This window comes from Ambystoma mexicanum, chromosome 2q (assembly GCF_040938575.1).
Source record: "Ambystoma mexicanum isolate Mex_15411 chromosome 2q, UKY_AmexF1_1, whole genome shotgun sequence".
NCBI lineage: Eukaryota > Metazoa > Chordata > Amphibia > Caudata > Ambystomatidae > Ambystoma > Ambystoma mexicanum.
This window is the reverse complement of record NC_090924.1, coordinates 850,099,694-850,124,591: the sequence shown is the minus strand read 5'-3', so window position 1 is coordinate 850,124,591 and position 24,898 is coordinate 850,099,694. Positions and strand designations below refer to the sequence as shown.

The 24,898-nt window shown below is 47.5% G+C and overlaps 1 protein-coding gene across 5 annotated transcripts in view; it reads left to right on the top strand.

Annotated features, from left to right (window-relative positions):
- SVIL (supervillin) overlaps positions 1-24,898 on the top strand; it is a 950,451-nt gene that overhangs the window by 564,557 nt on the left and 360,996 nt on the right. For all 5 annotated transcript variants that reach the window (XM_069648084.1, XM_069648081.1, XM_069648082.1 and 2 more), the window contains 2 exons: positions 15,044-15,112; positions 16,652-16,820. In XM_069648084.1, coding sequence (XP_069504185.1) covers positions 15,044-15,112; positions 16,652-16,820 — 238 coding nt within the window. The remainder of the gene's footprint in view (positions 1-15,043; positions 15,113-16,651; positions 16,821-24,898) is intronic.

Below are 24,898 nucleotides of genomic sequence, written 5' to 3'. Positions count from 1 at the left end.
TTTTTCACCAGAAAAAACCTTCTTCCGCTTTAAATTTAGAGGGGCGCGGCCCAGGGAGCATGCGCTGCCCTGGCTCCGCCCTCCGGCGCCACAACTCGGTCCCCTTTTCCGCATGGACGGTAACAGGCCGAATTCACCAGTGCTCCTGGGTTTGGCTTCGGCCATGTAATTCCGCGCACGGATACTTCTCTTTGTCTTTTTTGTCTTTTCTATCATTCAGGTACTCGGTCCTCAGGCATCACGCTCCTCCCCGGCGCATGTCTACTTTTACAGGGTTCAGCAGGTGTCCATCCTGCAACAGGCTCTTCCCAACTTCAGACCCCCACGCCCTCTGCCTACGTTGCCTTGGCCCAGACCACGGTTGGCAATCATGTTCGGCGTGTGACTCGCTGTCCTCGAAAGCTCTGAAGAACAGACAAGCCAGGTGGAGGGAGCTCTTCCCGAAGTCGCCTCCAGAGGACCTCAAGAACTTTGTGACGCATCGTCCCAGGTCCAAGGTAGGGCCTATATTTTCTAGCGCACCCCGCAAGGGAGACTCCGTCCCAGGGACTCTCCTGCGCGGGAGGAACTGACCAGGTCCTTCCACTGGCACGTGCACCGAGGCTGCTACAGCAACCGTCCCTCAGGTTGAGGGGTCCTTGGATCCTCCCGGACGCAGTGTCGAGGGACCGGAAGGTTCTTGTACCGGGCTTACACCCGAGGGGCTCCGCGCTTTTGCCAGCGCGATGGCCGAGGGGCTACGCCCGAACAATGGCAATACGTCTGAGGGGGCTACGACCTAATACCGGCAATACGTCCAAGTGGGCGCCTATTCTTAGCTCTACCGACCCCCGGGTCGAGGGCGTCACACCTACCGGGCCGAGACCCGAGGAGCAGGGTAGGCCCAGTGATCCACACGTGAGAGTCTTGGACGAGGCGGAACCCAGCGGGCTAGGCATCATGTGGCAGGCACGTGGCAGGCAGCTCGACAAAATGGCCGCTGCACCAAACAGGAACACCTGTCCGACGCCATTCCATGAGTTCGGTAAGGAACGAGTGTCAAGGTGGGACTGGTCGCAACCAGGTACGTGGTACCCTTCATATGCGCAGGGCAGCTTTCCCATGCGTCCATATGGGCTGGGTATGCAGCGGCTCCAGCCGTCCCCTGCTACCGCATTGGTACTCCCTACCACCTCTTCGGCCAGTGAGGAGGTGCTCTTCGACAAATTCCTTCGGCCTCATGAGGTCTCCGCAGATAGGGGCTATCATCAAGGACGCAATCAGGGAAGTCCTCCCTACCATGCTAATGGCACCACAGACGCCTTCATCAGGCTCTTACCCCCTGGTGCCGCCTCCTCTGGCTTCACAGCCACCTCCGCCGCCTCCTCAGCCTCATCTCTGTAGCTCAGCCCCCGGCTCCATCTACCTCCTCCTCCACAAGATCCTCCGGATCAGCAGGACATGGACGAGGAAGATCCGGACATGCCATCCTCAGCTAGGGCCTTCCATGAACGTCTTGCTGGCCTGGCGGAGTACCTAGGCCACCCTCAGCCCGATGTCGAAAAACCGGCAGAGGGGGTTCTGGCCGAAATCCTCACAAGACGCCCCTCTGCCAACTCAGGGATTCCGATGCAAACCGATGTAGTCTCCCTGGCTAAGAAGGGTTGGCTCAAGCCCCACTCAGTCCAGCCGGTTAACCGACACCTGGATGCCAAGTACAGGCAGATGGAGGGGGATCCACTCTTGTTCTGGACCCATCCTCAGCCACACTCCTCGGTGATCGCTGCGGCATCACTATACTCCAAGCCTCAGTCGTCCTCAGCCGCCTCCTCTGCGGCGCTGCTAGGCAAGGAGAAGATCTTGGAGGCATACGGCAAGAAGATCTACTCCAACGCCGCCTCGCACCATCGTCGGGCCAATGCAGATGCCATGCTGGCTGCCGCCAACCAACAGTTATAGCGGGAAATTGCGGACTTCCTCTCGGAACTCACCTCCCAATGCCAATCACGCTTGAAGGCGGGGCTAGCAGAGGCGCATATCGATACCTCGGGACGTGTCATCTGCATTGCCACGGACATGAGGTGCACAGCCTGGCTCCGCGCGACAAAATTCAACCCGGACGTCCAGGAGCGCATCCTAGATCTACCATTCGGGGGGGGGGGGACCTCTTCCACTCCTCTACGGACGAAGAGCTGGACACGAAGAACAGCTCACAAACGGCAAAGTCCTTGTCCATTCTCACAAAGACCACACCCATATCTTACACCCAATCTCAGCAGCGCTCAGAGAAGGGTCGTACATATGGAGGGTTATGCAGATCCAGACAGCCGGACCGCTCGCCGTCTCAGTCGGCGCAAACAACAAAAAGGGGAGGGGGGAGCAAGGTTTTTCCAGTTCCCCCTCCTCGGCCTCAGCCTCCGAGGGAAAGAGGGCATGACACGCCCCTTCGGGTCCACGTGTCTCCGGTAGGGGGGGCAGGCTTGCTCTCAACGCTCATTTCTGGCGCCAGAATTTTGTGGACCCCTGATCCTCTCCGTAGTATCCACGCGGTACCGCCTACCCATTCGAGCCTCTCGTCCCTTCCACTCCCACAGGTTGGGACAGCAACTCTTTTGGGAGAGATCCGGGCGCTCGTAAAGAGCCAGGCAGTGGAGGAAGTTACAGCCTCCCAGCGAGGCTTTGGCTTCTACGCCAGGATTTTCGCCAGTCAGAACAAGAACCAGGCAGGCCTGGGAGTTGTACTGGACCTTTGCACCCTCAACCTCTCCTTACCCCAGCAAAAATTCAAGATGGTTACGCCAGCTTTTATAGCGGAGACATTGGACAAGGAGGACTGGATGTGCTCTCTAGACCTGAAGGACGCGTACTGGCACGTCCCAATTTGGAAGCCCCATCGTTCTTTCCTACGGTTCAGAATCATGGGCTACCATTTCCAATACAAAGTCCTTCCGTTTGGCCTCACATCGCCCCCAGCGTCTTTACCAGGCTCATGAACGCTGTAGCGGCCCTCCTCAGAGCGCAGGGCTTCCATACCTCGACGACTGGCACATCAGGGCTACATATCCAGGGGCGGTTCACCACTCATCCCATGCCCTTATGAACACACTGCATGACCTGGGCTTCTCGCTCAATCTCAAGAAGTCACAGCTGCTCCCTACGTAGACTCTGACATTCCTGGGACTCGTTTGGGACATGTGCTCCGAGGGTTTTCCCGTCGGAAGACAAGATCTTGGCCATCAAGAGGGCCACCGCCCACTTTCTCAGCAGAGAAGTGACCTCAGCATGGTGGTACCAACATCTCCTGGGTATACTAGCGGCGGTTCTGTTAGCCGTTCCGCACATGAGACTAAGGATGAGAAGGATTCAGCTGCACTTTGCGGCCTCATGGAATCAGGACCGGGGCTCGCAATCCGAGATGATCAACGTTCTTCCATCTCTCCACCTCCACCTGCACCTAACTTGGTGGTCCATGGACTGCAACCTACGGACTGGCAAGTCCTTTTGGCCACCCTCTACGCAGGCCACCATCACCACAGACTACTCGCTAAGGGCTGCGGAGCCACCCTGGACGATCTCTGGGTCCATGGAACCAGGACTCGACAGGAACAGGAATACCACATCAATTGGTTGGAGCTGAACACCATCTGGCTAGCGCTCAGAGCATTCCTCCCACTTCTCAAGGGCAAGGTTGTCCTCATCCAGACAGACAACTCGACCAGCATGTACTACGTCAACAAGCAGGGAGGCACCAGATCCCCTCCTCTGTGCTGACTGGCGATCAGCACGTGGGAATGGGCCGTGGAAAACGAAATGTACCTCTCGGCAGTCCACCTCCCAGGGGAATCCAACCTGGAGGCGGACAGGCTCAGCAGGCTGGGAGCGGACAATTACGAGTGGCATCCAAACTACCTTGTTACTCAGATCTTCAACATGTGGGGTCATCCCCACGTGGATCTCTTTGCCACCTGGCACAACAAGAAGCGTCCCCAGGTTGCATCCTGGCATGGGCAGGGCCCCGGCTTGCTCGGCGACGTATTTCACCTACACTTGACCAGACATGAAAGCCTACGCCGTTCCTCCCACTCCTCTGATACAGAGTAATTTGCAAGATCAAGGAGTCCCACCAACTCCTCATTCTGATGGCTCCATGGTGGCTGGCCAGGCCATGGTTTTCGGAGCTCCTCAGCCTCTCGGAGGTGCCACCCATACACCTGCCGACGGGCCCAATACATCTTCTGTCACAGCAGGGGGGCAGAATCATCCACCCCGTGCCAGGGAAACTAGCCCTCAGTGGGGTACCTGAGAAGATAACGCTTTGGCACCTTAGCCTCTCACAGGCCAAACTGGAGATCATAAAGGGAGCCAGGAGGAAGGCCATCAGGGCCCAGTATAAGAGCAAATGGACCAGGTTCTGCCGCTGGGCAGACCCCAAGCGAATTGACCTCTTGGCCTGCAATTTGGACGACGTGCTCTCCTTTTCGGCGCACCTCGCTCATTCGGGGCTGCAGGTCGATACCTGTCGTACATACCTTGCAGCCTTTGGGGCATACAGGAACTCGGAGGAAGCCATTTTTCCCTGTTCCAACCCTATCGTCAAACATCTGACTGGTCTTGCTAGGCTCTACCCACCCGTCAAGAGACTGCACACTGGGTGGGACCTTAATATAGTCTTGGGCGCCCTGGAGCACAAACCATTCAAGCTTTTGGCATCTGTGGACATTAGGCGGGTCACCATCAAGATGGCCTTACTGGTCGGTCTTACCTCGGCTCGCACAGTCAGTGAGATTCAGGCGCTGGTTGCCTCTAAACCATATACCACCTTTCACAAAGACAAGGTAGTCATGCGGACGCACCCAGCATTTCTGCCCTAGGTTCCATCCGCATTTCACTTGAACGATGAAATAGTCCTTCCTACGTTCTTGCTGCACTGCCTGGATGTCGGGCGTGCCCTAAAAGTCTATTTGGACAGGACCAAGGACTTCTGCAAGTCGGGCTTCCTGTTAGTCACGTTCGGCAGCGAGGCTAGGCTATCGGGCCTTGAAGGCTTCCATATCCTGCTGTATGGTATCTGCCATCAAAGAAGCGTATGAGGGTCTGCACAAGCCGCTCCTGGCCAACATGCATGCCCAGCAGTCGGGGCCAAGGCAGCAACCATCGCATTCTAACGCCATGTCCCTTGGCAAGTCATAAGCAGGGCGGCCACTTGGACCTCTCCCTAGTCTTTCTGCAAGCATTACTGTTTGGATGCCAGCTCTAGATCTGATGCTGCTTTCGGACAGGCGGTTCTCAGGAACCTATTTGCTTAAGGAGGGGTCTCCTCTCCACCCTGGCGCTACAATCAGTTGTATTCGCCCATACAGTATGGAGGAAAGGGGATGGGACGTAAGAGTAATTGTAAGTTACTCACCGTAGTGACTAACATACTTAGTCATTAGTCCCCTTTCCTCCATACGTCCCACCAACCTCCCACCTGATGATACAGGTGTCATTAAGCAATGTTAAATCTATTGTCGACTTGTCAATGGGGACTGAGGTGTGTCGCCAGAGGGCGGAGTCAGGCAGCACATGCTCCCTGGTCCGCGCCCCCGGCGCTCCTCTAAATTTAAAGGGGAAGAAGGTTTTTTCTGATGAAAAAGGTTCCGTCTCCCATCCCTTGGAAGGGACGCCCTTAAAGTATGGAGGAAAGGGGACTCTGGACGAAGAGTACGTTAGTCACTACGGTGAGTAACTTATAATTTCTTTAATAAATGTAGGCACCTAATAGTTTTCAGCAATAATGTTAATTGTAAAGCAAATTATATTTCTTTGCCTATCGAACAAATCCGACGCTTGTAGACTTGCCCAAACGTATGAACTTTGTGCTTCGGATAATGTGGTGGGAAATTAAATGGCCTTCTCTAAAATGTAAAAAAAAATAGGCAGAACTTTCAGTTAAGCTTACAATGGCAGATGCAGATCAAATATTCCCTTTAAGCATTGTGCAGAGTCCAGTGTTCATGGATAACTTGCTGTTTAGTCACTGAATGCCAATCTGAAGATCTTAAAATCTGTTCCTTCTGCTGATCACCTGGGACTTTGACTGCGAGTGCCCAATTCAAATGGCATAAATGACCTTTCCTGAGTGATCACAGAGAGCAGCCTTTATACTGTACATCACTTTTTTTTTAATGGTTTTCATTTACCATCCATAAGTGTTAGAATGGTATGAATTCCCATGCTGCTCGCCACATTTACAACTTATTTATTCAGGCTGTGAATAATGGTATCAGTGGCCTCTGAGGCAGTGGCTGCTGCCACATCGTTGCCTTGCCTTTGATTGGGCTTCATGACGAGAACAGTGATGAGCAAGAGCTTGGTGAAGAGAAAATAGAATTTTAGAGGAAAACTAAATAAGGGAGGGAGTCAAATGTTCTGTAAGGGAATCTGAAGCATTTCAGAATGTACTCAAATTGTTAATATGTAGCAAAAGCTTCATTAATCAAGGGAGTCTACACCATTGTTGTATTTTTACGAAATGCATTTATCAGTTATGTCATACCCACAACGCAATGGCTGGTTTGCGGAACAACTACTGAAAACTGTGTCCTGGATTTGGTACTTGAGCATAGGAGGAAATTATTGCACGGATTGCTCTGCAAAAAGAATAAAGCTCCGAATATCAGACACTTCACTGCGTCCATACTAGTTTGAGAAATATTTGTGGGATTGTTCATACGGTATCTCTTAGGGCAGTTTTTAATTAGTTGGTGTTTTGTGGGCCCCCTAAACTGGTATTCGTTTTGATGGCTTGCCAGGTTTATTTCTGATCTTAAAGGGACTTCTACTGAAGCTCCCGCCACTGCAACCCTTTTTACATTTTTCTGATTTAGCTATATGGCTACCAGGGCACAGGTGTTTTTTAACACCCATTTAGTTCCACCATGATTCTATCGCCATGTAACTGTACTGTGGGGCAAACTGGTTGCAGCTGCGTTTACCTTTTGCTTCACCCTTGTATCCAGATAAATCTACCTGGTACCCATTGGGTCCTCAATAGATCTACCTGGTATCCATTGGGTCCTCAATGCAGTTTTTGCAGCCTTTGTATGTGGGCACCATGACATAGGCCTAAAATGGCAAATCTACTGATGCGGGATCACTCTGATCCAAGCACTGCACCCTCCAGAGTGGTTAACACTGGGTTTGTCAGTTTCCTCAGACATAACCAATATACATCCTGTGTGGTTGGACCTGTGTATTTGGTGGTGTTGTGGCAAGCCAAGATCTTTGCCTGGCGCTTGATTGGAGGGCTGGCTTGGGCCATGTGCATTTGTTAGAATATTAACTGCATTCGTTGGGGACTGCAGTGAATATGGGCTACTGCAGCCAAGGACCTGGTTTGGTCATATTGGCTGGACTCTGGCTCCTTTGTAATTGGTTATTTAGAACATGCTTAATGCCTTGCGGTTTCTAAGTGCCAAGCCGGAGATCAAACCTGTGTTGCTCCATGTCGTCTTGCTACCAAGGTGAGCGCATTGCCCCTGAGCTATCCTCCCTAGGCCTTGCCACAGTTTATTTGAAGGCTGCAGTTTTACTCGTGCTACCCCTTTTCCTCTTTGCTGACTTGGACTGGCTGTCTGTTTTGTGGCCTTTTGAGTGCTGCCTTTATGTGAAATCCTTCTGACCATCCGCCTTGGGGTGGAGTATCTTCATGGCCTGAATGAGTGGTTGGTTGCTCACAGCCCTCTGACCTGGACCTGTCACCCTCTTGAGAAGACTTGAAACAATGAGGTCTGACTTTTACCTTTCTGGTACCTTTGTCAATGCTGGTGGTTTGTTCCTCTGAGTACACCGACTATTCTATGAATCAGTCTGGGACGTTGTTGGTTGAGGGTTCAAGTCCCAGGGTAGTGGATCACTTTCCCAGACCTGTACAGAAGCCATGTACTTATCAGATTCTCCTTCTGTTTCCGAGCCAAATCCACTGTGACCTGCAGAGTGAATACTTGGCCAACTGGGAATCATGATCTATTCTTTAGAATCCTCGTTGGGAGGTGGTGGGTGGTGAGGGGCAGTTCCCTGGTTGCAGGAGTAGTGCTCTTTTGCAGGCAGCCTCCTCACATCAATTACCACTTCACTTGCATTGGTTCAGAATCCTGCTTTGTGTCCATCTCTCTGGCTGCGTATATCTTGAACCTGGAGCTCTTCGAGGGTGTCCCGCTGGTGTGCCCTAACGCTTGTTTCTTCTTTGGCAATGCCTGTGCTGTATATGTGCTACTTACTTTACCCTATAACTATGGCTTGCCTTTGGTTGTTGTCCCGTTGTTTCCTATAATCAAAACTTAAACACATGTTTGAACTCCTAGAGACTCTCTGGAAACGGGTACGTATCTAGACTTTGGTACATACTTTGGCTCCCTGTTGGGTTTTTGTTAAATGCATGGAACCCCTACCTCCATATTAATGGCAGCCATGTTAGCTGACGATTTCTTTGTGTGAAACAAACTGTTCTGTGTGAGCTATGCCCTGTTATTTCCGACAACTTCATTGCTCTGATTAGAAACATGGTGTGCTAATAGCAATACCAGCACAGCCCAGAGGTTTAAGAGGCTTGTAACTGCACATTTGGTCCCCAGGTCGTTACCTTCTGGTGAAGCTTGTGCAACACAGTATTATTGCTTTAAATAAAGCTACCTGGACTTTCTAATTTGTATTATTATTGTTAGGTATATATTGAGCGCAGACCTAGTTTTGGGAAGCAACAGAGCATTTTACAATCCTACAGTAAAAACACAGTGAAAGAAGCATAGAAAGTAGGGAGAGGGGCTAACCGGGGAGTGGGCGAGAAGTCAATTTGGCATCTACAAGCACCCAGGAGTCTCAAAGCTGGTCTGTCTGGAGTGCCAGCTATCCTGCTATGTTACTACAGCAGCGGTTTTCAACCAGTGGCTCTCCAAATGTTTTGGACTAAAATTCCCATGTTCCCCCCCACTTTTGCCTTTGCTGTCCGGGCCGGATTGGAATTGCAGTCCAAAACATCTGCTGAGACACAGGTTACAGAACTAGTTACTACAGACTGCTTGGAAGTGGTATTTGTCAACATCTTTGTGAAGCTCTCATCTGAAGGCACTGGCAAAACCAATATTTTTGGTGGTGGGTGCACACATGGATGTGGCAGTACAGGTTGGATGTTTAATTTGCATTATATCCTGAGCACCCCTATTAGGAGTAATATACAGAGGTGCTTCCAAATTAGCTGCAGCTATTATAAATCAATGTATTGGGTTTAATAGCTTTGCAGGTTTTACTACCCTTTGGTAGCTCACCGTTTGCATCCTTTACATTTACTATATTTGTAACCTGAAATGCCTCTTAGGTGTGAATGATTTTAGAACATGTTACCATTTCACAACTAACGAATAGGCTCGAACATTATAATCTTTCAAATGTGTATCAGAGATTACACCCAGCACCTATTCTATGTAACTTGAAACTGCAAAGAGCAATGTGGTATGCGCACCGGATTTCACGTGAAGGCACACAATGGTCACTTTCTTTGACCCTGCAAGCTAATATTCACATAGGCCATGAAGTTGTTGATGGTCCTTGAGGGCAGAATCTATCCGGCCGTTCCAGACTCCTACCATTGTTCATAAGATTCATTTGTAGTCACTGGATCTTATTGTGCCATTGAATTTTGTTGGGGAGGGTTGTAATAGATTGTAATAGATTGTTTTGGCCTGCGGTGGCTGCATAATGAGGGTAAGGCCTGATCAAACCTGTCCTACCATAGTGTTCTACTACTATTAAAAAAGAACTCTGAAGAATGCTGTTTTGACAGTTGTTAAATAGATTTTCAGAATCCGCGGTGTGGTCAGATTCTGAGGCCACCTTATTTTGATGAACAGGGCCAAAGTGTCCTGGTAGTGTGACGGAAAAACACCAATGTTTGTGAGTGATGAGTTCAGTTAAGCACACGTAATACAAGTTGGGCAGAATGCATACACATACTTATTTATTTAGGACTTGGACAACCTCTATAAGTAATACACTAAAACATTTGCTAGTAATATTTACACATTCTTTTTGGTGTGCTCTGCTAAAAGCACTAACACCTAACGTTTAAATACAGTTAACATCACCTTTTCAATCTACTGTAAGAGTGGCAAAGCAAGTGAATAAAGACATAGAAACACGCAAGTAGTTAATACTTTCAGAACTAATGGAGTTAGAATAAAGTTGGCAAACATTGTACAAAACCTTGAAATGTCATTCCCCATCTAGAAAAGGGGCCTAGTGCCCGTTGCCTCACAAAAATACTTTTATTGGGTCCTAGAACTGAATATCTTTTTCCAATCTTAATTTAAAGCCAGAGTAAAGTCTAACAGACCCTCTCCCAATCCAGCCACCTTAGGGGAGATGTAGAGTAGGATACTAGGCCAGGATAGCAATGCTAGGCAAGGGAGAAATGGGGCTAGCATATTATGCTAATGCAACCCTATGGTGACAGTGGGGGGGCCAAAACAGGTCTGCCTACTGCGCTCCGATTCACTCACGGACCACAGTACATTTTGGGCCTTCTCTATTTGTATTTGTTCCTTGGTTCCTTTGGAGGAAGCTCATAGTTTTGCGGTTCGTTGCTCCGATGCACCGGACCTGGATGCTGGACAGTTGGATACCCAGAACACACTAACTTCAGGACCATCACTCCGGCAACAACCTCAGAACTTCCAGGATAAGATTCAGGTGGTCAACAGCTATGGCCACTTGAAGGAAATGGCGCACAGCAACCCTTGTGGCAGAAACAAAGAAAATGGTCTCGCAAGTTCCCTCTTCTGTCACCATATGCCTACCAGGACAGGGGCACACTACATGTGACTCCTAGTATCACTGTTTTAGTTTTCTGACAAGTTGTTGTGCTTGCTATAGTCTTTGTTTAGAGTTGAACTGTAGTATAGCCATTTTGCTGCAGTGGCAGGCGTGTGCTCCCTAAGCAGGAGCATCATGGGTGCCTGATCTTTTTGAAGTCCTATGACTTTGAAATGGACTGCCTGTCCTTTGGGTTTTCCATGGTGGAAATTGTCATCTCTGGCCTTTTAACTACATGAGCTCTGACTCTGAGCTAACAAAGACTTCCCTTACTAAATTGATTCCAGTTCTACCTGGGTGAGGTTCTGCCCAACATCTCACTTTGTATACCCTTGTCCTGCTAAACAGGGGTATGGCTAGCTTCCACGGTTTGAGAGGCTGTTAAACTGTTTGGTGCATGGCTTAAGCTTGGGTGCTGCAGTCACCCACCCAATCCTGCAAGTGTGCAGATCTGTGGAGAAGGCAAGCCATTTGGGAGTCGGCTAATGCCCCTGTGTGCTTGGAAGAAGACTACACCAAGGATCCACTGGAAGCTCTTGCTGGACTGCTGATCCTCCTGCTACTTCATGACCTTTGGTGATCCCTTGTCTTGATCCAACAGCACAGCTGATTCCTCAATCTCTGCAGCTTTTGTCTACTCCCCTAAATCTCTTTATTTATCTACAGAAAAGACCCTTCCTCTGGACACTGGACAATGCTATCACCTGCTTCCAAATTCTCTTTAGCTCTGCAATCTTCCTTTGACCGTGAAATGATGGGGAGGAAGACCACTGTGGATGAGCCCGAGGACGGGCCAGGAGAAATCCCATACCCAAAAAATGGAGCACCCAAAAATGTGACAAACTCCTGTTTTATTTAACAGTCCCATAAAATGGGGGATGGCACGAACATTAGGCAAGTCTCCATGTCTCTCAGAGACTCCAAGCTTGACACCTTAGAAAGGAGTGCGACATCATTGTTGACGTTTCATTTCATACAAACCTAAAGTGGCAGGGGGTTAGTCAAGGGAATCAAATATGTATGCTTAGTACGTTTATTAGTCAGGCAATATCTACTAACTGCACCTGAGACCACCTTCTAAGTTGTAACAGGTGAAAACATGTCATCTCCACAATATGCTATTGGCCGATGCAACAGTGTGTAGGGCAAGGTAGATGGGAGGTAGCGATTGGTCAGTGGTGGCTTTCTCAGCCTTGGCACTTTGAAAGGTTACCAGCACATGAGCACAATAGGGGGTGGTGAGAACGACACCAAGGTGCTACTTGTTCCAACAAGGTTACCATTTCAGATTCTCTAGGCCACCGGCCAGGACACTTAGCTTTTAATGTTGCACTACCTTGTATCTTTTGTGCTGAGAAATAGATGGGACCAAAGCTCTGTCTGTGTCCGACTCTAATGAATAGACATCCTCCAACTGTGGGTCACATGTGAAGACCACATTTTGGAATATTCTGCTCAGCATTTAGGAGGATTTTAGCCCTTTTTACTGTGGGTCGCGTTACCTCCCTTGGCTTCTAGAGACTTGTGCAAGCTACTTTCCTTTCAATATTAAGTCTGAGTTGGTGGGAATCTTACCTTCCAGCATTACTTGTTTCTTTTCTAATCTAAAGGGTCCTTTTGGGTGCTGATTCAAGCCTTTATTTCTTGTGTATCCTTGGCAAACATGTGCTATTATTGTCTGTGCTGTTTGGCTTGCGCTTTTCTGCTAACCTTGCGAGCCATGTCCCCCTGCAACCTCAAAGCTTCTGTCTCCCATTCACCCATATGTGGCTGCGCCGTCTATCTTGTTTTACATGGCTGCTCATTTTCATTGTGTTCTACATAAGCAAGCATTATGTGTATTCTTGTGCGTATTGCGTTTCAGCATAGAAAGTGCATGTGTTCTCGAGCCTAGTGGATGCAGGCATATTGTTCATTCCCGAGTGCAATTTGACCTATTGTTCATCTATCTTCGTGATGGATGCGTATGTGCTTCGTGTCTAATGCACCTACGTGTGTTAGTGCTCAACAGTGACGTAATTTTGATCACAGGTTGTTTGTTCTCGATAGCCTGCAGGTTTAGTGGTTTTTCGATCCCTGTGGGGTATGGTCGGTAGGGTTGTCTCAGTGAGTACCATGTCTGACCTCGTCCATACATAAAATATTTTGTCCTTTAATTGGGAGCAACCTGTTAACTTTGTCACCTTGTTTTCTGTGGAGAACTTTAAGAATGACCACAAGGTATTCTAAGGTATTGAAACATCTAATCCATCGCCTACATTTTTTTTACTTGTTTAAATTGTTGCTTTGGCCGCCTCGCTGTTATTCATGACCTATTTCAGAGTTTGCATGTCTGTAAACTGTACCTTGCTACAACTCTTCACCTTCCAGTGAATGAAGTCTTGACTGCTCTGCCAGTTATCGTTGAGAGTTTGGATAATTATATGGGAAACCATGGCTACCACTATCTGGTTTATCTTCCTAAACCTTCACCAGAGGACCTCTGGACAAGTCTCCCAAACCAGTTAAAATGGTGATTTGCACCAAACAACTGATAGTAAAGATTCAGTTCCCACCAGAGTTAAGGGCTTTAGGTGAAGGATAACATTATTATGGTATGCCACTTAAAATCCTAGTTATGGCCGACTGCCGGGGGCTGTAATGCCATTATAACTTTGGTGACTCAGCCACAACTAGTCCGCCTCACCTCTGATTAAACCTACATTCTATCTATTCGATTATAAAGCACAAAGACTTTCACCAATCAAGGCATCATGGCATTAGTAAGGATGCAAAATCGATTGGTGCACAGTTTGACCATCTTCCAACCAAGTCCGCTTCCCCCACTTGAAAATCCCACATACATCCCTCAAATTCAAGCCTTTCTCTCTGCCCCAGCCAGCACCCGTAAGTGTATACATGATCCTAGATAGTTCCTTGCTGTTTTTGATTTGGTGCCCGACAGTGCTGCCGCCGCCTTAGCCAAGTCTCCCTCAATGGAGAGCTAAAGAAGATAAGTCGAAGCAGTTTAGAAAAGTTGAGCAGAGGTACCAAATGAAAGGCAGACATGTTGAAATGTTGGCTGTGAGTTAGGAGCAGGTGTTGTATTGGTTTACCTCCACTCTATACTAGCACAAAAGATTATCCAACCTTCAATGTTAGGATTATTTACTTGATGAGTATTTATAGTGAACCAACTTTTTAAGGCCATCACGCTGAATGCAATAGCCAAGAATCTAGTTAAGTGCTCTGGCGATTCAAGCTGATTGCTGCAATGTAAAGATGTGCACAGCGGCGGCGCCTTGGGGGCTACCCTCTCCACTTGCCGTCTGAGGTTTCAACCTTGATCCTCAGGCCTATGTTTCAAGAGTCATGTAGATCTTGGACAAGTCACAAATATTTAGAGCTCTGCTGTGCATGAAGAAGTGCTGGAACTGCTTTCTCTAACCTCATGTTGCCCGCTGCTCATTGAGGCATTGCCCAATATATGGTTGCCATTAAATAGTCTATAAAATGAAACCTATTTAAATAAGCCAATGACCACACCTTTTTACCCCTAATAACTGTTCAACCAAAGTAACTTTTAGAAGACTTACAATTTAAGTTTTGAGTTACCGCATTTTCATTTCCCTAAATTCTTCTCCATATACGCTAGACTGAAACGCCTACTTTTTTGACACCTCACTGTGTCCCCTACTAAACCAACCCATAATACTTATTAAATGACAAGTAGTCATTGACTTGCTCCATGCTAAGCTTCTGCCTTCTCAAATTAATTTGGTTATTCCGCTTCTGTTAAAGATTTGGATTTTTGGGAGTTGGGTTACAAGTTTAAATATTTTAGTGTTCGTGATACCAGATCTATTTCTATTCTACAACAATATTTCATATTTCTCAGTTGGCTTTGTCGTGGGAATACACATTCAACCAGAGCAGTCTGAGAGAGTTTGATCTTGCATCCAACAAGGTCTTATGGAAAACTGTGTTTATGCATATATGAACAAATACCTTATACATGTTTTCCAAAATAGTCAAAACAGAGTGGCTATGTTTTAAGGAACATAATCTGTAGACCTCGTGGTAGACGATTTCTTTTCCCCACAGGGGTGCACAACTGGCATTGCTTTTCTTACTGTGTGGTTGGTTTCTTTCTTGGGTGGTATTGCCTTCTTCCACTCCACTGTTTTTTTTTTCCCCTCTCCTTTACCTTTCCGTTTTCTCTTCCTTTGCCTTCAAGGTCAGTAAAGATAGTGTGAGAGAATCCAGTCCAGTGACCTTTGACGAGCGACACCCCTGGAGATGGAAGGTGAAATGCACTAAAGCGTGTTTGTTAGCAGAGCTGGATTATAGTATGGGAAGCTTTCCTTTCACACTTGATATGTGCTGCAATCATCTAATGGAAAGTCGTAGTCTTTTTAGGAAAAATTAAATTTGATTTAAAACCAAAAAACTGCTTTTGATCCAGAGAACAAAGTCCATTTCATTTGTTACTACCTCGGCACAATCTGAGTGAGCATGCTTTTAAACAGAGAAATGCTGTATTGCTATGTGTGAAAGCCGTGAGTCGAAGCCAGTGAGCCACTCCAGCTTCCCCCTCCTCAACCAATGTCCGTTTGCATTTCTCAAACATTGGCTCTCAAGGTGGTCTTAACTAAGACTTTCAAGATCCCTTACCATTCACCATGTTGGATAGGGCAGATGGGAGTTGTAGTCCAAAACATCTAGCAAGGCGAAAGTTGAAGACCGCCTGATATAGGAGATGAGTACCTTCAGCATTGACGGAAATAGTTCTGCTGTTGCCCAAGGGAATGCAAAACGGACTCGTCCAAATGTGTAAACATATACTTTGGCACTGAACATAGTAGGGAGCAGTAGGAAGGCTGAGCATTTTGCAGTCTGAATCCTGGCTTCTCATTACTATTACTTGGTGGGAAATGAAAATGTATTAATCTTCGATAAACTGTATAATTTTCCCTCTGCTCTTGGACTAAAGTAAAAAACAGGTGTTCATTCACTGCAATGAAGCTTTGCCTTCTAACCTGATTAGTTTAGTGAGAGCCATTGTAAATGTATTAGTCTATGGTTTGCCTATTCGCCTGTTAAATATGGAGAACAATTTAAGACAATCTTTTGTTTTATTGGACAATTCTATTACATTACAATGAACTTAAGTCAGTGAGTTGGAAGTGGTGCTTAGATGTTCTATGCAAGTCTAATAAATGACTAGCAAAGTGCATGGTTTCTATAATAAGCATATCTAAAACAAGTTCAGGTAAACTGTAGTTCGCAATCGGACACATTACGTGCAAATCGAGCCAAATGCAGCCATCTTTCTTAGCATTCCGTGATTTGCTGCCCTGTCCTTATAATAAAGTAAATCTACAATAAATTAAAGGATGGAGCCCACCCGTCCCCCACCTGCCATCCGCTTAGTTAAGAGCTATGCATAATTACTGTTTTCAAGTTTGTGCTTTTTGCAGACGATTGTTTGCACGTATGGGGTTTAAAATATTGTTATGGTAAGGTCTGTATGAGTAATTACATGGATCTGGTGAGCCATGGTGCATCATGATGGATTTAAAAATCTAAATAATGTATGGTTTCTATTGCTTTGAGGGGTCGGCTTTTGATAAATATGCTTGTGGTTGAGGGAGCCTAATAGTTTGCCATTCAGAATTTCTATCGCTGTCAAATGTTTGAGCGGTTATACACTGAAATGGCTGTAATTTGTCTGACAGTCAGTTTTTCCCCTTGATCTACAAAGCAACATCCCTTTCCCCAGCCAGGAAAGGAAAGTGCTATCAAGTTACTGCACATTTTTACAACTTTTTCTGTCCTTCAACAGAGGACCGATGCCCTTGAAACCCACATGACAATCGAGGAGAGGAAGCACATGAGTATTGAAGAGCGGAAACATCTGATAAACGTCCAGGAAGATGCATGGAAAACAAAGGGCCGCGGTGCAGCCAATGACTCGACACAGTTCACAGTAGCTGGCCGCATGGTGAAAAAAGGTCTGCATTGAAACCCCTGTGTTACACTTCTATCGTGTAGTCTTATGTTAAATTGCAAATCTGGTGATGTGAGGGGTTCTATTAGTGGACAATATGATGCCCATCATACCCAACTCGCAATAACCGCAGGAATTGATTGTGATGGTCTATGGTGCTATTATTTTTGTATCTAGCGGAGTAGTCCAACATTATCTCCCATTTCATCATTCAAGTTAAGTAATTGAAATTCACATTCACTTGCAGTTAGCTACTGTATCTTGTAATTGTAGTTTTACCCTGTGTGGAGTTTGCCCAAACTGCAGGGCCATACTGTAACACAAGAAAAGCCCTGGTAAGATTTTAAGACCAGTACATTACTGTTCATTAGCCCAATGATGTATGGGAAGGGTCTTTCACCACTAAACACATTTTGAATGCACTTTGAGATCCCATTATGGATTTCTAGACTGTAGATTTAAAATGTTTTCCATGTGTTCCACTGGCTGTTTTTAAGATGTGCCCATCAAATGTTTCAATGTTTGTGTGGCTGTCATAGGAAGCTAGCAGCAGCAGCAAGTAACATTTGAGTGCACTGTTCCTTATACTGAGACATTGCTGCAATGGATAAATACGAATTTTCCACTGCACTGATGTCATATGATATGATAATGGAATAGATCATTTGTATGTCTCCGGAGGATTTCCTCCATCCAGCGTAGGTTGAAGAAGTCATCTAAAAGCCTGCATCCTGCTCTGCGGCAGGCCTCTGGAGCTGGGAGGCAATCTTGAGTGTGGTGCTGTTCTTCAGCAGCACAAACTGAGGGTTTCACTGGAACAGCAGTGATGACAATATTCCGTGGGGGAGCAGAACTAAGTGAGGGTGGTTGACAGTGGTTGACAACAGGTTCGGCAAGTGTTTTTTTTTTTTTAATTTTTTTTTTTTTTATTGGCCTTTCATCTTTGCATTTGCTAAGGGGGGGAGGCAGAAAGCCACACAGCTGTGGGGTCGAGGTTGCAAGAGGGACGAAATTTCATCTGGAGTAGTGTGGGGAGAAATAAAGCATAAAGCTACACCAGGTATTTTTTATTTGTCAAAAAAGGATGGTATGAAGCGTGCACAATGGAAGCTAAACAAGGTTTTAGGAGGCCCTCCTAGTTATAGTGAAAAGGGGAACTCTGAAAGGTTAGCTAAACCCAATCAAGTTAAGATTAAACAAAGTAATACTATCAGACAACACTCAGTTAATAAACATGTATACAATCACATTGGGTTAATAGAAATGCCTACAATTCACTTAAACACCTGAAAGGAAGGTAAGTAATGAAGCATTAATGAAAACTAGTTCGCAAGAATAATACCTTAACTTTATAAATCCAATCCCTATGTTGAATGGAGCCTTGTTCCAAAATGTCAGACGTTTCTTCTTAGGAGAGGGGACAAAGTTGGGAAAGGTTCTTGTGGTGGTGAAAAATGTTCCAGAAGACTTGTCAAGGACTTTACAGGTAAGTAAGATGCTATTTCGATCTCTTAGAACAACTTTTAGAAAAAGCATTTAAAAAAATAAAAGTATTGAATAAACAACCGTTTGTTTTAAGGTTTATTTTAAAGTTTGTTATACGGGAAACTGGTGACTGTGTATTGCGATTACTCACCAACCTAACTCCGATTTTCCCAAGTGACCAGGCAGGTCGACTCAGTTGCTTGAGGTAGGTTTTCCCACCATTGGATCCAGTAGAAGATGCCCAGGAGCTGCGTTGCATTGAATATTCTGGTTGTGTCCAGGAGCAGAGTGCAACCATTTCTGAAGAAAAGCAGCAGGCACTGATGCAGGCCTCTCCAGGACACACTACCAGACAGAGGAAAGCTGGTTCCAGCGACAGTCACCGCAAATGGGTGACAGCAGGCATCTCTCCAGTCAGGGTCAAAGAAGACCTTTCAGGACAGGATCCCTTGATCCCGCAAAGCTGAAACTTAGCAGGAAGATGATTTGTAGAACGAGCTGGCGACCACTGATGTTCCGCATGAAAACGCCCAATGGCAGTGCTTCTGGTGCAGTAGCCCAATTCAAAGCTGGCCGGTCCACCAGGTGGTCCCGGGAGGATTCCTAGGCCTCAGGACTCAGATCAGGTAGTGCAGCAGGGCTTCACCAAGACAATTACAGGAAAGGTCACTAGGCCTCTTCAGGAGTCTTCTACAGGCCTTCAGTTGGCTGCACGGCTACAGAGGATGGTTGGCTCCAATGCTGATCTGCTGAAATGACTGCCGGAGTCCTTTGTATCCCAAATCCTTGCTGATGGCGAAAACCAGCGCACCAGTGGTAAGGATCTGCACCATTCACTCAGCCAGCAGTGGTCCAATCAGGGACCACTGTGGGTGTTAACTTGCATGCACACCAGACTTTCTGGCACCATGTATGTGGAATGGGACCAGACAGTCCCACCCACTACCTGGGCCCAGGCACACATGGCATACACTAGCCCGCAAAATTGGTTGCTTTCCTGGGCTATATCATGACCATATTAGGGATTTCCTGACCTGAGAAGGCATGAAGAAGGCAAAAAACAATTTGGCCAAAGGACAAGCAAATCTCGTGGCACAGCCATTTTAGGGCACTAGCCATGTTTAGTAGCCAGAGGCGTTAAACGCAAATGTGCACACCGAAAAGAAGGCAAAATTGTATCTGTTGGGGCGTGGCCACGCAGCACCCGTGGTGGATGTGCCTGCTGTAGGCTCTGTTGTGTGACCCTGAAAAGTAATAATGCTGTATTTGACATAAATCCCCTCGTTGAGCAGCGCAGCTCCCCTGGTGCTGGCACCCCTATTGCCGGCAGGATTACAGATCTCCAAGCACTGCTTCCTCCGAAGTGAATGCGAGTCCTTAGCCGACATGGGCGAGAAAAGAACTTGGCGGACGCTTCATGTATGTAAGCAGCGCCACTGCTGACCCGCCTTGAATTCAGTGAGCAGCTTTGGTGTGTCGATTGGGAGAGCCAGTCGACATCATTTAGTTATTGGCAGCGACTCCTGTGTCTGTGCGGCCGCGATAAAGTGGAGTGCACCGACAGTCGCGCACATCTGCAGGTCGGCCCTGTGCCACCCGGGGGTGAGTGTGGGAGAGGGGGTGCGGGGTGGCCTGCACAGGAGGTGAAGTGCAAGCACAGCAACCTTTGTTGAACCGGACTGGCTGACCACACATGGCAGTGGGCAGAGGCAATTGAATGCAGCTCAGAGTGTGCATATTTTAAGTGTCCCCCCCCCCCACAGACTGTAGTGACAGAGGGGTGTAGGGCTCTCACTGCTGGCAATTTTTGCTTCAAGGCAAACAAGGCTAGCAGTGCCCAGAAGGGTCACGCTGCCAGCCACAAAATCGGTCGACCTTTACTGTGGTGGTACTGAGGAAGATTTAGCATTGTGGTGATTCTGGCCGACAGGTGAAAGTGGTTTGACTTCCTTGAAGTTGGTTATCCTGGCTAATTAAGAGATCCACAAGCTCAGAGGCTCATTCTGCAGGCCAGAAGTAACTTGCACTGACTGGGATTACCTTTCACATAGTTATCCTGGGTCTCTGAGACCTTGGTGTTTTAACAATCTATACTGGTGTCCTGGAGAGTGGCTAAGAAAGGGCCTTTCCTACCCAAACCCCATCTATTTATCTTTTTTAACCCCCCTATAAACAAGTTTTCGCATTGAAATATCAACAGAGAAAAACCCATCATTGTTTCATCCCACGATGAAAGGACGGTGTACTGCTCCGGGAGGACCCGTCTAGCGCTAGCGGGCGGCAAACCCTGTAGGGATGGGAAGCTGGTGACATCTTGGCCCGTGACCCAGCTCTGGAGACCGGCACAAATCGTGCCTGCCCCACAAATACTTTGAGTGCGGCAGACCGTCAGCCCGGCCTCGACTTTCTGGGGCACATTGACTGGAGCGGGATGAACCAGTTGCTTGCATCCCCCTCCTTCAGGAGGAACAACATGGCACAACCGCCCTATGGTGCCCACAGGGCACCCCCAGGACATCACATAATTGGAAAGAGCCCCGGTGCCACTGTGGACCGGCAAATGCTGTGACGGCTGAGATTGCCTGAAGCACACACGTAGCCAAAAGACCTAACGCCTGGGCCATTGCTTGTGAAATCACACGTGCGGATGCCACTTAATTATCCACACTACGCTGGGGCGATCCCGCTCTGAACCTCCATGGCCCACTTGAAAGGTCTGTATTGGCCGATTTGAATGTGATAGTCACCCCCATAAGACACAGATCACGTTGCTTGATACAGAGTGGCCCCACACTCGGTCTTTCACCACCCTAAACCAGGATAGGCGGGGTCACAGAGGTCACAACAGTTACGAACTTTAATAAGCACGTGGGGACGCGATGACATAGCGGACTGGAGCGGCACAACCCGACTTAATATACGCATTCCTGAGAACTGCACAGGGCAGCTTAGCTGCAATACACCAATAACGAGCACGTACGAGGAAACTCTACCCTAGTGGAGCTATGACCCTCCAATCCTGCTGCTTGAGTGAGAGTAGGAGCCCTCATTGGTGATTTACTGGGAAAGAGGAACCGTGCAAGGGAATGTCCCTAAAATATCGGACCGATCTCCAAATCCTACAAGCTATTTGTTACATTATTAGGACAGGTCACAGATAGACGGCTATTAAAAGGATAACATTACGGCAGGGCTGGCGCATGAACAGAGACACTAAACCACTTAACTGGAGGACTCCCTTACACCGCCACGCCTAGCTGTGACCCTTCCCCTTGTCACAGGGAGCAACCGCGGAAAAGACCACAGCCCTCGCAGCACATTCATCTGCTATTCAAGGACAAATGGGACCAGAGGAGGAGACTGGGGCAAACCTGAAGACCATGCCCAAGAGGATAGGCCCCAAAAAGGTAAAAGGTGCTATAGACAAATTTACAACTACGGTTGTCTGAACAGACACCATGGCTGACCCCACCGCCGGGCAGACCCCCAGGCCATCCCTACCCCTCCGGCAGCTACCATGAATCCCCAAGCAGTGTTTGCATCTATGCAGCAGGAATTTGCAGCCTTGCATGATAAACTGGACAGGATTAATACAAATGTAACGACCATCAGGAATCAACTAGAAAAGGCCACTGGCCGTATCACCACGACTGAGGACACACTAGAGGCTTTACGCAACACAGTGACGGAGATCACGAAAGACCTAGGTTCGGTGAAACTTAAGTGTCAAGACTTGGAAGCCAGGTCACGCTGAAATATTAGCATAGTGGGGGGGGTCCCGTAAGAAGCACTTAAGTCCCCAATGAGCTTGCTGTGGAGGAACTACTGAAGGACTTTCTTGGAGACCCGGGCTGGTTTGTGGTGCAAAGGGCGCACAGATTCCAGGCAGGGCGCCCTGAACCTGATGCCTATCCAAGGCCAATCATTGCAAGAATAATGAACTACAGAGATAGAGATATGGTTTTACGGGCTGCTAGAGACAAGCAGGAACTGAAACTGGGCTCAAATGTGTTTAGAATATTCCCGGATTTATACACTCGCGGTACAACAAGAGAGACGCTCTTTCACAGGTGTCAAGAGAATGCGCTGTGAACGCAAAGTTCCCTATGCGATGCTGTATCCAGCCAGGCTCCGCATGCAGCACAATAATAAGATCCACTTTTTCACCTTTCTGGAAGAGGCCGGCAGCTTTGTGGAAGCACACATCCCGATGCAGGCAAAACAGACACCAACCGGCTCGGAAGGCAACACAAAAAATCCCCGCCGCATGGGCACGAGTGACGATACAATCACACAGATAAGATTGAAGAGAACAATAGATGGGAGGATATACCTGTAATCCGATAGCCTACGAGATGCATGCAATAACGGAATCCTCTGTTTTCATTATGTGTCCAAGCAACAAACAAGTTCAAAAGGCTAAGTGGGCAGACGAACAATGGCCCTTGGCCACCACGGGTGCGTTCCCTAAACGGACCACTAAGGAATGGGGGGAGGAGGTACACAGCATAGTTGAAGTTTGGGGAACTACGAGGGTGGGGGAGGAGGGCGGGGATGTTTGGAGGGGTGTTGGTTAAAAATGCACAGGTACGGATCATAAGGTTATACAAGGAACCTCTGGGAAATTTCTTCAACACATACTTATTAGCCAGCGCAGTTACAAATGACCTACATTAAGACTGGGAGCCCAAATTGTGTACCTTCAGGAGACCCATTTATTAGGATATCAAGCAGAAAAGATGGCGCCTGGGTAGGATAAACATCTCTTTTACACGTCGTTCTCTCGCAGAGCACGGGGTGTATTGACACTGATGCATAAAGCACTGCCATTCACCCACTACACCACAGAAAGTGACCATGAGGGCCGCTATGTACTGGTACACGGGAGGCTAGCTGAAGAAGTACTACTTTTGAATTTATACGGTCCAAACATTGATGATTCATTGTTTTTATCTGAGCTGTTTAAGAAATGTGCCAACTACCCCACTGCCCAGTTAATTTACAGGGGCGACTTCAATACAATTTTGGATACTCACCTAGACCGCACATCTGATGCCTCAAGAACACTTACCAACACAGCCTGCATGATACATACTCACATTACAGATCTAGGGCTTCGCAACATGTGGCGCTCTCTCAATGGCCCACAACGGCCTTACATGTATTAATCATCTGTGAACAACATGCACTCGAGGATTGGCATCTGACTATTATCGCAGAGGGCTCTGGGATGGGTGTCCAATGCTACTATACTCCCTTGTACAATGTCAGACCATTCCCCAATCTTGATGCATATGCAAATCCTTAAAGTCGCACCACTAAGTCCCCCATGGAGTTTCAAAGCTACATCTATGGCAGATCATGTATATAAGAGCAACCTGACACAACAGATCAATGAATATTTGGAAAACAATGATGGCACGGTGGAGACAAAGGAGACACTGTGGCAGGCCTTTAAAGTGTATATTAGAGGCATAGCCATGCCCACAGAATTTGCGGTACTTAAAGATATCCATAGAGATCTGAAAAGATGGGAAGAGGAGATTGCTAAATTACAAGAAAAGTATGTCACAGACCCCAGCCAGCAAACTAAACTAGGCATTAAGACCCAACTCGGAGTATAAGGGAGATCCGCTATTTTCGACAAACCAACCGCTGCAAGACGGTATGGCGAACAGGAACGGCTGGGATGGCTCCTGGTGAATATGATGAGGGGGACCGGGATAGCACACTTACTCCCTGCATAACCCGTGCAGACGGGGTGGTGGTGACAGACCAGAAACAGATGGTGTTTTACGACTTCTACTCCTAGCTGTACTCACCTCAGAGTGCAGCCACAGAGGAGGAGATGGATGACTACATATCAAAGATACCTACCACACTTCTGTCCACTGGCACGAAAGAGGCATTGGAGGCCCCAATTACACAAGCAGAAATCGCAGAAGCCATTAAATCTTTGCCCAATTGTAAAGCGCCAGTTTTATAAAGAATTCACTGACGGACTGGCTCACCTGTGGTATTTCTGGCAAGATGTTGAGCATGATGGCGTCCCCTGAACTTCACTGTCTGACCCTGAATGTGCAGGATCTAAACTCATTGGTAAAATGCAAGGTGTTGCTACATAGACTTTCCTCTTATCAAGCTCACATTCAAGATTTTATTCGCCAAGCACAACTTCCCAGAAGAAGTGAAGGAGGCACTGGAAGGTGCCACAACTGTCGAAGAAATAGCCCAAGCAATTTTCTCCTTCCTGACATGTAAAACCCCTGGCCCAGATGGTTTCGGCAACAGATTTTATCAAACTTTTGCAGGCTCTCTGATTCCGCAACTCAACAGGCTGTATAACTCTTTTTCAAACTCAGGGAAGGTTTTGCATTCCATGGCGGAGTCAGCAACAACCTTGTTGCTGAAACCAGGGAAGGACCCAGCGGAATGTACATCATATCACCCCATATCCCTCCTAAACACTGATGCAAAACTGTATAGTAAAATCTTGACTACCAGATTAGGGGAGGTCCTCCCGCAAATAGTGATCAGACTGGGTTTATCAGAAATAGGGTGCCCATGACACTATTCAGCAGGTGGTGGATTTAATCA